Source organism: Microcaecilia unicolor, chromosome 1, assembly GCF_901765095.1.
Source record: "Microcaecilia unicolor chromosome 1, aMicUni1.1, whole genome shotgun sequence".
In the NCBI taxonomy this organism is placed as follows: Eukaryota; Metazoa; Chordata; class Amphibia; order Gymnophiona; family Siphonopidae; genus Microcaecilia; species Microcaecilia unicolor.
Genome location: NC_044031.1, coordinates 419,881,867 through 419,897,981, shown reverse-complemented (window position 1 = coordinate 419,897,981; position 16,115 = coordinate 419,881,867). Strand labels below are relative to the sequence as shown.

General features: G+C 41.7%; 1 protein-coding gene across 6 annotated transcripts in view; it reads left to right on the top strand.

Moving 5' to 3' along the window:
- ZNF516 (zinc finger protein 516) overlaps positions 1 to 16,115 on the top strand; it is a 347,045-nt gene that overhangs the window by 163,867 nt on the left and 167,063 nt on the right. For all 6 annotated transcript variants that reach the window (XM_030211770.1, XM_030211812.1, XM_030211788.1 and 3 more), the window contains one exon: positions 7,111 to 9,158. In XM_030211770.1, coding sequence (XP_030067630.1) covers positions 7,331 to 9,158 — 1,828 coding nt within the window. In that variant the 5' untranslated portion in view covers positions 7,111 to 7,330. The remainder of the gene's footprint in view (positions 1 to 7,110; positions 9,159 to 16,115) is intronic.

The window sequence follows — 16,115 nt, the reverse complement described above, 5'->3', positions numbered from 1 at the left end:
ACTTCAGGCAGGTGGACCCAGGCCCATCTCCCCCCTACCTGTTACACTTGTGGTGGTAAATGGGAGCCCCCTAAATTGCCCCCAAAAGCCCATTGTACCACATCTAGGTGCCCGCCTTCAGCCATAAGTGCTATGGTAATGGTGTAGAGTTGTGGGGAGTGGGTTTTGGGGGGGGGGGGGGATTTGTGGGGCTCAGCACCCAAGGGAAGGGAGCTATGGACTTCAGAGGTAGTTTGCTTTTTTTTTTTAATTGTTACAAGTGCCCCCTAGGGTGCCCGGTTGGTGTCCTGTCATGTGAGGGGGACCAGTGCACTATGAATCCTGGCCCCTTCCACAACCCAATGCCTTGGATTTTGGTTGTTTCGAAAATACGGTTTGTCCCGCCCCTTCACATACCCGTTCTCGGAGATAGACGCCCATGGAGATGGGCGTTCGTGTTCAATTATGCCCCTCATTGCCTCCTATCCCATTACTTTTTTATTTCATTTTCTCAGGAATCTGTCCTGAGGAACTTCGTGAAAAAAGCATTCTGAAAATTTAGATACACTATCAGGCTCATTTTCAAAAGAGAAAAACATCCAAAAAGTGACATGTCTGCATTTGGATGTTAATCTCACAAAATTGTCCATATCAGTATTTTCAAAACCTCTTTTTAGACGTTTTTCTCTGAAGTCCGTGAGAAGGATGTCTAATTCTCAAGGGGGCGTGCCAGGGTCATGTTCAAGGCAGGACTTGGGCATTCCTATGACTTAGACATCTTTCGGCCATAACTGAGCAAAACAAAAATATCCAAGACTAAAACTTAGATGTTTTGAGCTAGACCTGTTTTTATAACGAATAGCTGCAGTGGGAATTGAACCCACTTCCCCAGGACCAAAGTCTGCTGCACTAACCACTAGGCTACTCCTCTACTCCACACAAGAGGTGCCCCAAATGACTAGATGACCACTGGTGGGAATCAGGTATCACCTCCCCTTACTCCCCCAGTGGTCACTATCCCCCTCCCACCCCCCAAAAATGTGATTAGAAATATTACTTGCCAGTCCCAGATGTTCTACTCAGGTCTGTTACAATAGCATGCGGGTCCCTGGAGTAGTCTAATAGTGGTGCAGTGCACTAGACAGGTGGACCCTGGCTTCTACCTCCCCCTACTTGTTACCCTTGTGGAGGAAACTGTGAGCCCTCCAAAACACACCAGAAACCCACTGCACCCACATATCGGTGCTCCCTTTACCTGTAAGGGCTATGGTAGTGGTGTAGAGTTGGGGGTAATGTGTTTTGGGGGGCTCAGCAGACAAGGTAAGGGAGCAGTGGTGAGATGTGTACCTGGGAGCATTTTATAAAGGCCACTGCAGTGCCCCCAAAGATGCCCTATTGCTTTCCTGGGATGTCACTTTTCCACTATTTTTTTTATAACATCTGAGCCTTGTGTTTATTGTTTATCATTAGATTTGGGCTTTGAATTCAGATCTATAGATGAAAAGGAGGTCTCATTACATATATCTGAATACCAGAGTGCTATTTTCCCATACTTCATAGCAAAAGTGTACATTCATAAGTACAAAAGTACATAAGTGTTGCCATACTGGGAAAGACCAAAGGTCCATCAAGCCCAGCATCCTGTTTCCAACAGTGGCTAATCCAGGTCACAAATACCTGGCAATCCAGGTCACAAATACCTGGCAAGATCCCAAAAAAGTACAAAACATTTTATACTGCTTATCCCAAAAATAGTGGATTTTTCCCAAGTCCATTTAATAATGGTCTATGAACTTTTCCTTTAAGAAGCCGTCCAAACCTTTTTTAAACTCCGCTAAGCTAACCGCCTTTACCACATTCTCTGGCAACGAATTCCAGAGTTTAATTACACGTTGAGTGAAGAAAACTTTTCTCCGATTCGTTTTAAATTTACTACATTGTAGCTTCATCGCATGCCCCCTAGTCCTAGTATTTTTGGAAAGTGTAAACAGATGCTTCACATCTATCCATTCAACTCCACTCATTATTTTATAGACCTCTATCATATCTCCCCTCAGCCGCCTTTTCTCCAAGCTGAAGAACCCTAGCCACTTTAGCCTTTCCTCATAGGGAATTCATCCCATCCCCGTTATCAATTTTGTTGCCCTTCTCTGCACCTATTCTAATTCCACTATATCTTTTTTGAGATGCAGAGACCAGAATTGAACACAATATTCAAGGTGCGGTCGCACCATGGAGCAATACAAAGGCATTATAACATCCTCATTTTTGTTTTCCAATTCTAATTAATACCTAACATTCTATTTGCTTTCTTAGCTGCAGAAGGTTTCAACGTATCATCAACGACGACACCTAGATCCCTTTCTTGGTTTGTGACTCCTAATGTGGAACCTTGCATGACGTAGCTATAATTCGGGTTCCTCTTTTCCACATGCATCACTTTGCACTTGCTCACATTAAACGTCATCTGCCATTTAGACACCCAGTCTCGTAAGGTCCTCTTGTAATTTTTCACAATCCTCCCGTGATTTAACGACTTTGAATAACTTTGTGTCGTCAGCAAATTTAATTATCTCACTAGTTGCTCCCATCTCTAGGTTATTTATATATATGTTAAAAAGCAGCGGTCCCAGCACAGACCCCTGGGGAACCCCACTAACTACCCTTTTCCATTGAGAATACTGACCATTTAACCCTACTCTCTGTTTTCTATCTTTTAACCAGTTTTTATCCACAATAGAACACTACCTCCTATCCCATAACTCTTCTATTTCCCTTGTAGTCTTTCATGAGGTACTTTGTCAACTGCCTTCTGAAAATCCAGATACACGATATCAACCAGCTCACCTTTATCCACATGTTTGTTCACCCCTTCAAAGAAATGTAGTAGATTGGTGAGGCAAGATTTCCCTTCACTAAATCCAAGTTGACTTTGTCACATTAATCCATGCCTTTGAATATGCTGTGTAATTTTGTTCTTAATAATAGTTTGTACCATTTTGCCCGGCAGTGACGTCAGACTCACCGGTCTATAATTTTCCGGATCTCCTCTGGAACCTTTTTAAAAAATCGGCATTACATTTGCCACCCTCCAATTTTCTGGTACCACGCTCGATTTTAAGGATACATTACATATTACTAACAATAGCTCCGCAAGCTCATTTTTCAGTTCTATCAGTACTCTGGGATGAGTACCATCCGGTCCAGGAGATTTGCTACTCTTCAATTTGTAGAACTGCCACATTACATCCTCCAGGTTTACAGAGAATTCATTACGTTTCTCCGACTCGTCAGCTTCGAATACCATTTCTGGCACCGGTATCCCACCCAAATCTTCCTCAGTGAAGACCGAAGCAAAGAATTCATTTAATCTCTCCGCTATGGCTTTGTCTTCCCTGATCGCCTCTTTTACTCCTCGGTCATCTAGTGGTCCAACCGATTTTTTTTGCCGGCTTCTTGCTTTTAATATACCTAAAAAAAAAATTTACTATGTGTTTTTGCCTCCAACGCAATCTTTTTTTTTTTTTTAAGTCCCTCTTAGCCTTCCTTATCAGCGCTTTGCATTTGACTTGACATTCCTTATGCTGTTTCTTATTATTTTCAGTCGATTCCTTCTTCCATTTTATGAAGGATTTTCTTTTAGCTCTAATAGCTTACTTCACCTCACTTTTTAACCATGCCGGCTGTCGTTTGGTCTTCCGTCCTCCTTTTTTAATACATGAAATATATTTGGCCTGGGCTTCCAGGATGGTGTTTTTGCACATCATCCACGCCTGATGTAAATTTTTGACCCTTGCAGCTGCTCTAAGTTTTTTTTTTCACCGTTCTTCTCATTTTATCATAGTCTCCTTTTTTAAAGTTAAACGCTAACGTATTTGATTTCCTATGTATACTTACTTCAAAGCTAATATCAAATCCGATCATATTATGATCAGTGCTATCAAGCGACCCCAGCACCATTACCTCCCGCACCAGATGATGTGCTCCACTAAGGACTAGGTCTAGAATTTTTCCTTCTCTCGTCGACTCCTGTACCAGCTGCCCATAAAGCTGTCCTTGATTTGATCAAGGAATTTTACCTCCCTAGCGTTCCCCGATGTTACATTTACCCAGTCAATATCGGGGTAATTGAAATAACCCATTATTATTGTGTTGCCCAGTTTGTTTGTGTCCCTAATTTCCTTTAACATTTCTGCATCCGTCTGTTCATCCTGACCAGGCAGACGGTAGTATACTCCTTTCACTATCCTTTCCCCCTTTACACATGGAATTTCAATCCACAGTGATTTCAAGAAGTGTTTTGTTTCCTGCAGAGTTTTCAGTCTATTTGATTCAAGGCTCTCGTGAATATACAATGCTACCCCTCCACCAGTTCGATCCACCCTATCACTACGATATAATTTGTACCTCGGTATGACAGTGTCCCACTGGTTATCCTCCTTCCACCAGGTCTTAGAGATGCCTATTATATCTAATTTTTCATTTAGTGCAATATATTCTAACTCTCCCATCTTATTTCTTAGGCTCCTGGCATTCGCATATAGACATTTCAAACTATGTTTGTTGTTCCTATTTACATGATGCTTAGTACTTGACAGTATTAATTTGCAATCTTTTGTCTGATTTTTATTTTTATTTAAGGACACCTGATCTACTACAGTCTGTTTTGCAACCTCACTATCAGGATACCCTATCTTCCCTGTTTTTGTGATATCTTTGAAAGATACCTTATTCCGAACCATGCGCTTTTGAGCGACTGTCGCTCCCCCCCCCCCCCCCCCCCATTTCTAGTTAAAAAGCTGCTCTATCTCCTTTTTAAATGCCGATTCCAGCAGCCTGGTCCTATCTGTTAATGCTGTGGTACAAAGTTTTTAAAACTAAGTGGAAAAGACTATGGAGATTAGTTGATAAAATTTGCTATTTATATTTTTATTTTGCTTATCACTAACGTACAATTTCTCCTTTTAAACCCCAATCTTTAAGTTCCAAAAGCATAAAGCAAAATAGTGTTCACTTACCAGAGAAATGTCCTCTTCTCTCGGATCTTCCCTAATTACCTGTCCCAATGCAACTGAAGCTTTTACCTTCTCAGTGCATGTAAATGGCTTCATCCCTGTGTGGATTCTCTAATGCCGTGTGAGGCTTTCTTTGCAACCAAAGCTTTTACTAAACTCAGTACGTGTAAATGGTTTCACTCCTGTGTGTATTCTCTGGTGCATTGTGAGGTTTGCATTCTGTCCAAAGCTTTTACCAGACTCTATACATGCAATTGGTTTCTCTCCCATGTGGACTTTCTGATGCACTTTGATATTTACATTAGAACCAAAGCTTTAATCACACTTAGAACATTTGAATGGTTTCACTGTAATGTGGATTTTCTTGTGTATTTTGTACGTTTTGCATTTGGATGTTTTTGTTTGAAAATGGACCACAAAATAAAACATCCAAATCACAAAATGTTTTTTCCAAACAGCATTTTCAAAAGGAAAAGAGAGACTTTTTTTTTTTTTTTTTGTAGAAAATGACCTTTCCTTTTCTGATTTTAGACGTTATATCCCAAAATGCCCCTTGCCCAAAGTCACAAGGAGCTGCAGTGGGAATTGAACCCATTTTGCCAGGATCAAAGCCCACTGTACTAACCATTAATCCACTCCTCTATTTTGGGCGTTTTGCATTTGGACGTCTTTTTGTTTGAAAATGGACCAAAAAATAAAACGTCCATATTATAAAATGTCCAAAACACAAAACGTCCATAGTGTTTTCAAAAACAAAAGATAGACGTCTATCTTTTTCGAAAATGACCTTCATTCCGGTTCAGAATTTGGACGTTTTATGTAAAACGTCCAAATTCTGATTTAGACGTTCTATCGAAAATGCCCCTCTATATCAACAGGCTCACCTTTATCCACATGCTTATTCACGCTTTCTAAGAAATGAAGCAAATTGGTGAGGCAAGACTTTCCTTGGCTAAACAATTGCTCACTCTGTCCCATTAAACCATGTTTATGTATGTGTTCCATAATTTTATTCTTTATAATAATTTCCAATATTTTGCCTGGCACTGCGTCAGGCTTACTGGTTTGAAATTTCCCAGATTATCCCTGGACCCTTTTTAAAAATTGCGTTACATTGATCACCTCCAATCTTCAGATACTATGGACGATTTTAATTACAGGTTACAAATCACTAAGAGCAGATCAGCAATGATTGATTTCTTTTAGTACCCTGGGATGTATACCATCTGGCCTAGGTGATTTACTGTATTTAACTTGTTGATTTGGATCTGTACATCTTTCAGGTTCAGTGAAATTTCTTTTAGTTTATCCATATTGTCGCCCTTGAAAACCATTTCTAGTACAGGTAGATGTCTTACACCCTCTTCAGTAAAGACCAAAGCCACTATGGCCTTGTCCTTTCTAAGGGCCCCTTTTTACTTCCTCGTTAACCCGGTCGTAACCGTGCAGTGTGCAGCACTGCCCGATTACCGCCAGCTACACTCCGGTGCTACAGAAATAAATACATTTTTGTAGCGCCAGAAATGACGGCGTGCTAGGGGTGGGAAGTACCACCGAGGTGCTGCGGTAGCCTGGCTGTGCTTCCTGTTTAGCTAGTGGTAAGCCAACATTGAGCTTACCGCCGCTTAGTAAAAGGACTCGAGTCTTTTAAGAACGCTAAATTGTTTTTTTCAGAAGAAACTTCATTTACAGTAATTTTTTTAATATTACTTAAGTCACTAATATATAAAATGCTTATTTTTTTTAATGTAGAAATTAAAAAAAAAAATTCTGCATTAGCGAGCGAATTGTGATTTCCATAGAAATGTAGAAAATATGACTCTTTGACAGCTTGTATTAGTTTACCTTCTTAGGGCCCTGGATAGTAGCATTTGTGCCAGAAAGAATCACACAGTTTTCTGTTGTGGCTTATGGCTGTTCATGTGCATGAAGTCCTACTTTTGTATCTGTGTCTAGCTTTTATTAAACAAAATGTGAAAATCATGTTAGATGGTTCATGGTATGTTTAACCATATGTGTGTTAAATTACATTTTAGTTCTGTTAGAATTGATGCTGGACAGTTGCTGTAATATCCTCTATTCATTATTCTTGAATGTTTTTATTTTTATTTTTTAGGTGTCATCTGCCATCAACATTTGGGTGTTCTTCCAGTAGTGTTCATATATAAAACCGTATGAGTACTTTTGGCATCTGAGAGGAGCTAATGTTTTCATCTGGAAAATGAAGAGATAAAAATTGTACACCTACAATTACGTAATTGAAAACCTGACTTGTTTCCCCCTTAATTGGACAGAGATTTTCCCCTTTATTCTGACCTACTGATGCTGTGACAGAGATGGAACGCAGAAAAGAGTTTGAGATGGAATTGCGGGAATCCTCAACTAAAATACAAAAAGGTGATGCTGAGGAAGAGAAAACACTGTGTTTCAGATGCATCATCTGTGGCAAAAGCTTCCCTTTCCAAAGCTCCCTATCACAGCACATGAGAAAGCACACTGGGGAGAAGCCATACAAATGCCCTTACTGTGACCACAGAGCTTCCCAGAAAGGCAACTTGAAGATACATCTTCGAAGTCACAGAATGGGTACAATAAGTCAGGGACATGAGGTGGAGATGGGAGATGCACAGCTTGTTGAGGTGGGTGCCTCCGAAGGCCTTGATGGATGTGCCAGCCCTACAAAGAGCACATCTGCCTGTAACAAGATAATGAATGGCTCAGCACAGCTAGAGAACAGTAAAATTCTGTTGAGAAGCATCAAGAAAGATCCTGGGGCAGCAGTGGTCTTGGATGAGGAAGATGAGAAACCTGGAACGTACCACTGTAGCTTTTGCAAGAGCAAGTTTGATAGAAAGAAAAACCTAGAACAGCACATCCAGCAAGTACATAAGCCATATAAATGCAGGCTCTGCAACTATATGACATTAAGAGAAGAAACATTATTAAACCACATCGAGAAAGACCACATTACGATGGCATTGCCATTGAACAGTGAACCTTACACGGTGAATGGCAAAAGCGAGCTGAGCGCAGGGGAGTTTCCTTGTGAAGTCTGTGGTCAGTGCTTTAGTCAAGCGTGGTTTCTTAAAGCCCACATGAAAAAGCATAGAGGATCCTTCGATCATGGCTGCCATATTTGTGGCAGACGATTTAAAGAGCCCTGGTTTCTCAAAAACCACATGAAATCACATGGTCCAAAAACTGGGAACAAAAACAAACCAAAAACTGAATCTGAGCCTATAGCTACCATCAACAATGTGATTCAGGGAGAAACCATCATGCCTGGCCTGGCTCTTTATGAAGTTTGCATGAAGTGTGGAAACTTGTTTACGAATCTGGAGAGCCTAAAAGTACACAACATGGTGCATTGCAGAGCTGAAGATGGCAGTGCTAAAAACAAAGTTGAGCTAATTGAAGAAGGTCTAATCAATGGGAGCCTAGATCCATCTAGGACAAAGCAACTTTTCCTGGAGTGCCTGAATCTGAAGCCCTTTGCAGGAGCTGATAAAGTTGCAGGTGATCAGCCTGGAAAGAGAGTAGCTGAGCTGGATCCAGTCAGTAGCTACCAGGCATGGCAGTTAGCTACCAAAGGAAAAGTAGCAGAGGCATCGGAGTATGTGAAGTGTGTGGGCTGGGATGAAGCACTGGCTGATGCAGACGTAACATATGATAAGGATAAAGGAGAATACATTCTTACCAGCCAAGAGAAGCGCAAACGTGAGACGGACATACAGAGCCCCAGCAACCCAAAAAAGCGCAGCTGTGCAGGTATTAGTCGCCCAGAGAAAGGCATCAGTGGGCAACCAGGAGAAAACGGTGCAGAAGGTCCAAGTGATGTGGATTACAGAGCTCCATCACGCCAGAGTAGGAGATCATCTCAGAACAAGTCCACAGAGTGCTTTGAATGTGGAAAGATCTTTCGGACGTACCATCAGATGGTACTCCATTCCCGGGTGCACAGAAAGGAACGTAGGAGCCTTAGTGAGAGTGGGTCAGCTGTGCAACATGATAGATACGGATCAGCCAGTGAGGGTGAGACTGGTTCAGCCAGCAGGCCCAGCACACCTGGCTCTGCTTCTGCTCCTGAAGATTCAGTGGCTTCTGGAGTGGGTGAAGACGGAGCTGATTACAGCCTTGAGGTGGAAGTCCCACCATCATTACCAGGTAATTTAGTGTATTTTTCAAGTTTTTTTTTCCCCTTCTATTTCTTTCTGCTATTTCTCTCCCTAAAGACATGTGCCTCCTACAGTGCAATGCTATATTTATCCTATAGAAAACTTGAGCCTTAGTAGGTTGTAATACAAAAGACTCAAAAAACCCATAGGGAGGGAGGAGGGAAGAGTGTTGGGAGAAAGGTGCCATTTTTAAGTCCATCCGGGGGGATGGGGGGAGAAGAAAAAAAAACATTTGATGCCCACCTCGCAACTTATCTTCACAATGCAAGAGTGAAATTCTAACACCTTTGTCAAATTCAGCCTGCTGTGGTGCTTTCTACAGATGTAGAAGTGCCTACTCATGGGGCCAAATTAACCATGCTCCACTTAAGTACTGCTGCCCCTATGGCTTCATGAGTTTGAGCATGTGGTGCCTGTACTCCCATGCTCTTTTCTTGGGAAGAACATCAGCACAGGTGCCACTTGCTTCAAAATCAAAAATGTGCACAGAGCCTGAAAAGCAAAAGGGAGCTGGGAGAGCCAGATACTGTGGTTAGCAGGACTTGGAAAGCAGAGGGACGCTGCATGAGTGGAAACCACGTAGGTCCCTGTCATCCCAGCTAGCGGGAGGCGAACAAAGCTATGTACATATCTCTTGTCTTTGCTGATTTTCGCCTGGCACAGGAATTTGGGGAGAAGGTTTTGAAAGAAGGAGAAAGACTTGAGAGTGATTGTATGGAGAGGGAAGGTTCAGGAATGTAGGTGAGGAGATGAAATGTTCAAAGTGGGCCGGGGGTTCTGATGGAGGTGGGGGGCAGGAGATTCTGGGTAGGATATATGAGGAGAAGGGGAATAAATTCTGCAGAGGGTGTATGGAGGAAGGGAAGGTTCCAGAGTGGAAGGTTTGTGGTATTGGGGGGGGGGGGGGGGGGAGGGTTGTGGATTCAGAGGGACAAATGCATGGAGAAATATTCAAGAAGGCAAGATTCATGGGGTGTACATCAGTGAGGGGTAAGCAAGATTCCAAAAGGGGTTTGGTAGGGAGGTGAGTTTGACAGAAGAAAATCTGTCAAGTGACTACCAGCCAGTGTTAGTGGACATGTTCATGAGATCATTTTTTTGTACAAGGATCCCTTTTCAAACAATAAGATTATCATTCTCTTAACCACCTTACTTAATTCCATAGACTTCAGGTCTACCACTTCAAATGTTGGAACTAGTTTACTACAAATGTTCAAAGTCTCAAAATTGTCACTGATATGAGAGGATTCAGCTCAGATGTGCTGAGGAGAACTAGTATTTGGTTGGTGTGGCTGCTGGTCGCAGTGGCTAGATGTGGCTCTGGAACATACAGTGGTGGAAATAAGTATTTGATCCCTTGCTGATTTTGTAAGTTTGCCCACTGACAAAGACATGAGCAGCCCATAATTGAAGGGTAGGTTATTGGTAACAGTGAGAGATAGCACATCACAAATTAAATCCGGAAAATCACATTGTGGAAAGTATATGAATTTATTTGCATTCTGCAGAGGGAAATAAGTATTTAATCCCTCTGGCAAACAAGACCTAATACTTGGTGGCAAAACCCTTGTTGGCAAGCACAGCGGTCAGACGTCTTCTGTAGTTGATGATGAGGTTTGCACACATGTCAGGAGGAATTTTGGTCCACTCCTCTTTGCAGATCATCTCTAAATCATTAAGAGTTCTGGGCTGTCGCTTGGCAACTCGCAGCTTCAGCTCCCTCCATAAGTTTTCAATGGGATTAAGGTCTGGTGACTGGCTAGGCCACTCCATGACCCTAATGTGCTTCTTCCTGAGCCACTCCTTTGTTGCCTTGGCTGTATGTTTTGGGTCATTGTCGTGCTGGAAGACCCAGCCACGACCCATTTTTAAGGCCCTGGCGGAGGGAAGGAGGTTGTCACTCAGAATTGTACGGTACATGGCCCCATCCATTCTCCCATTGATGCGGTGAAGTAGTCCTGTGCCCTTAGCAGAGAAACACCCCCAAAACATAACATTTCCACCTCCATGCTTGACAGTGGGGACGGTGTTCTTTGGGTCATAGGCAGCATTTCTCTTCCTCCAAACACGGCGAGTTGAGTTCATGCCAAAGAGCTCAATTTTTGTCTCATCTGACCACAGCACCTTCTCCCAATCACTCTCGGCATCATCCGGGTGTTCACTGGCAAACTTCAGACGGGCCGTCACATGTGCCTTCCGGAGCAGGGGGACCTTGCGGGCACTGCAGGATTGCAATCCGTTATGTCGTAATGTGTTACCAATGGTTTTCGTGGTGACAGTGGTCCCAGCTGCCTTGAGATCATTGACAAGTTCCCCCCTTGTAGTTGTAGGCTGATTTCTAACCTTCCTCATGATCAAGGATACCCCACGAGGTGAGATTTTGCGTGGAGCCCCAGATCTTTGTCGATTGACAGTCATTTTGTACTTCTTCCATTTTCTTACTATGGCACCAACAGTTGTCTCCTTCTCGCCCAGCGTCTTACTGATGGTTTTGTAGCCCATTCCAGCCTTGTGCAGGTGTATGATCTTGTCCCTGACATCCTTAGACAGCTCCTTGCTCTTGGCCATTTTGTAGAGGTTAGAGTCTGACTGATTCACTGAGTCTGTGGACAGGTGTCTTTCATACAGGTGACCATTGCCGACAGCTGTCTGTCATGCAGGTAACGAGTTGATTTGGAGCATCTACCTGGTCTGTAGGGGCCAGATCTCTTACTGGTTGGTGGGGGATCAAATACTTATTTCCCTCTGCAGAATGCAAATAAATTCATATACTTTCCACAATGTGATTTTCCGGATTTAATTTGTGATGTGCTATCTCTCACTGTTACCAATAACCTACCCTTCAATTATGGGCTGCTCATGTCTTTGTCAGTGGGCAAACTTACAAAATCAGCAAGGGATCAAATACTTATTTCCACCACTGTATGTGGTATCAGGTACAAATTTGCCAATAGGCAGAATAGCAAACTAGAGCTGTACTTTCACCAGAAGTCTGCCATATCACCAGAAGTGATGGTTAAACTGCCACTTTCAACATTTTGGGCCCAAGACAGTCGAGCTTAAGGAAAGACTTTAGTATCAAATCTTGACTTGTCTGTTGGCTTTGGTTTTGGACCTTGATCTTATTTTATATAAAGGAAAAACGGTGCTGCTAATGCAGCTGCATCTGAAAGAGTCAGAGTGTTACAAATTAGAAATCCAGGTGGCTAAAAATAACTATTATTCCAAAAATTAAACAGAGGGAAATAGCCCTCGTGTTCTCTTCAAATTGGCCAATTCCTCTACTTAAGAACCCTGGTAATTCTGTTATAGGAATTGGGCCATCAACAGAGGATTTGGCAGACTATTTCCATAATATAATTTCAATGATTAGAGCTTCCTTTTCTGTTAGTCCAGTGGCCACTTCGGGCTGAAGCCCACCCAGCAGCTGTGCACTGTTGTGCTAGCTGATGGGGATCCCCAAGTCCTGCCAGCTGAACACCTTTCCCGACGGCATCCAGAACTCTGCAGCCCAGCAGTTGGCGATAGCTCCATGAGCCTCCTGACTATGGTCTTGCACTTGGTGAGTTTTCACATAGGTGCTAAAAACTGAAGTTGCTTCTGCTGAGCCGAGCTGCAAAGTTCTGAGCAACATTGGGGGAGCTCTCCAGCTGGCCGCTGCTGGCGAGCCCAAATTTTTTTTTACGTTGAAGGGGGAAGTGGAATGCCAGGAAGAGTGGGGCAGGGCAGAGAGGATAGCTTGTCCCACCCACTTTTTCTGAAGGCCCACCCAGAATCTGCTTTCTGGCTGTGCTATTATGTTTGTCATTAAATTCATGTGGATTTAGATACCCATGGAGAGAGTAATTCTCATTTACAGGTCCCAGTGGATCAACTTTGGGATAGTCTTGATTTTTTTTTTTTTTTTGTCTTCTGATGATTTTCCTAACTTGATCTATAAGTTCAGCAAGGGTTGTTGTGACCAGGGCTTCTGTCCACCAGTTCTATTTAAACATTTATCAAAGTATTTTTCTGGCTCGTGTTTATAGATATGATTTAAAAAAAGGGCATTTTCCGAATTTTCTGGGTCTAATTACAATTATCCCTCTGATAAAGATTGTAAACATCCTTTTTTAGCTAAAATTTTACTGGCAGTAGTTTCTTCTCAACTTCAGGACTTTCTCTGGTTGTTAACTTTTTGGAATCAAGACAAGTCAGGGTTTAGGAAAGACATTGTTGGCTTTGGTTTCAGAAATCAGGCTTACGTTAGATAAAGCTGAGTTCTGCTTTTGACCTAGTGGATTTGATTTTATTTTAATAATTTGATATACCACTTATTACAACTGTTTAAAAGCATTTTACAATAAAAATAAGATAGAACATTTGTTGTAACATAATATCTATTAGGCAATAACAATCATAAACTAAAACAAAATTCCTAAGAATTGCTGCCAAACGTATTTTAAAATATCCAGGTTTTCAGAACTTTATAAAAGCCTTAGGGGCCTTTTTACAAAGCCGCAGGAGGGCTAATGCGTGGGTAGCGTGCCCAATCAGCACTACCACCAGGGTAGTGTTTGTGCCTGGTGGTAATTCCAAGTTTGGCGTGCACTGAATCCTGCAATAGAAAATATTTTCCACCACGAAGGGCGTTCCCGGCAGTAATCGGCAGCACGGTCACGTTGGTGTGCACTGCATGGTTACTGCGTGGGTAGTGCATGAGCTCTTACCACTACGTCAGTGGCTGGTGGTAAGGGATCAGGCCATAAATAGGCAAGCGCTAGTTTTAATTTTTGCACACGCCCATTTCCTGGCCTATTAATAATGGTCTTTTCCCCAGCTGCAGTAAAATGTGTCCCAGTGTGCCCAAAAGATGCGCGCACACTCCCGCAGGCCACTTTTTACTGCGGCTTTATAAAGGGACTCCCAAGTTAGCTGAATACACCACCGGTATTAACTGCCAAAGAGTTCCACGTGACATTCTGATTCCATTGGGGTCATGGGTTACCATCTGGTGTTCGTTCTGTGCTTTTTAGAAGACAAGATTGTATCAACTGATCAGAATTGGGGAGACCTCCAAAAATTGGACATCAAGGGTCTCCTATATCTCCCATTCTATTCAACATTTACCTTAGCTAACCGGGAAGAATATTTCAATCTATGGATCTTTCATTTTATATTTATGCAGATAATATTCAGATTGTTTTCCTATTTCAACCGCAGTACAAGATACTTAGGATCACTTAACTATATGTTTATCCAAAGTATTTAAATGGATGAACACTTGGGCCCTGTTTACTAAGCCGCTGTATAGGCATGCTAACATTTTTAGCGCGCGTTAACAGTAGAGACACCCATAGGTGTATATGGGTCTCGCTAGTGTTTAGCACACGCTAAAAGTGTGCTAAAAACGCTGGCGCACCTTAGTAAACAGGGCCTTTATTGGCTTAAACTGAATGTTAACAAAACCATGATTTGTGGATAGGCAGCAATAGTCAGTGGGTCCTAGAGAAGGGTCTCAGTATAATCCTTGACGCCTCACTATCCTTGGAGGATCATGTAAAGCAGGTAGGCAGGTAGTTAAATCTACTTTTAGCAAATGTATGCTTGCTTCATCAGATCTGACCTTGTTTCATCCTAGTTTTTCACTGGATGAACTTCAGAAATTAGCTCATGCCTTTATTCTGTCAGAGGTTGATTATTGTAATACTTTAGCCTCCCTAAAAATGTTCTATCAAGGGTTCAGCTGCTTCAGAAATTATTTGCTAGGATCATCTTTAATAAAAAAAAATAAATTTGATAGAATGACCTCCATTATTTCAGTCCTTATATTGGTTGTCAATTGTAACACAAATTGATTTTAAATTAATGTACCTCTTTTTTAAAATATTTAATGGACTCAACTGTTGTTACTTATCGAACTACCTATTACTCCAATCAGATGCTCGTTTTTATTGTTCAATTTTTAGAAATTGAGTTTTTCTTCCATTTGCCTGCAGTGTCCAGAAAAAAGTCAGCTAGTCGACAGTTGTTTTCAGAGGTTGTTCCACGTATGTGGAATTCTCCACAATAGAACTATGGATAGAGTATATGATTACTTGAGGTTCAGGAAACTTCTGAAAATGTAATTTCAGGAATATACTGACATATTAACTGTTAGTTTATATTCCCTTTAGTAATTTTTATTGTTTTTGCTTTTTGTAGTTCTTTTATCTTTTGTAAACTGCTTAAAACGTCCGGTTAATTTGGGGCCCTGTTTTACTAAGGTGCACTAGTGTTTTTAGTGCATGCACAAAATTAGCGCGCACGGTGTAGGCGCCCATAGGACTATTTTTGGCTCCTACACAGCACACGCTAAAAACGCTAAAGCACCCCTAGCGTGGCTTAGTGAGGTGATAATTTTGTTTTGATTCTTGTCTTGAATGTTGAAAGCATTTGTTAGGAGGTGGATTTAGAAGCCAGCAAAGGAATGCTGCTCACAGGTTATCGTCTGCTCCAGGGACAAAACGTAACGCCACATTAATAGTAATAACACTTCTCTTGGAGTTTGTTCTGTTTTTAAATTCATGAGCCAGTTAAGCTCTGAACATTCATTTATTTAAAAAAAATCAAGTCAGATTCTAGCACTGTGAAGTGTCACGAGAAACAGCAATATAGCTGCTCTATGAAGAGAGATCTTGTGAAATCTATTTTCTAGTATTAATTGGCTAATTTATTTCAGATCACACATTTTTGCATTTGACAACAAGGTTAATAAAAGGGATAAAAGGACAGCTGCTAATGTCATAATTAGTCTGGTGAGCATAATATTTATGCACTGGAGTATTTATATTAATGAGCATTTATTTGGTAAGAATTGTTTTTTGGTACAGTGGATTGTGAAATTTACTGGAGAAACAGAAACGGGGAGGAGGATCAGAGAATCTCCACGTTTCCATGACTGCGAAGGACATAACCTTTTTTTTTC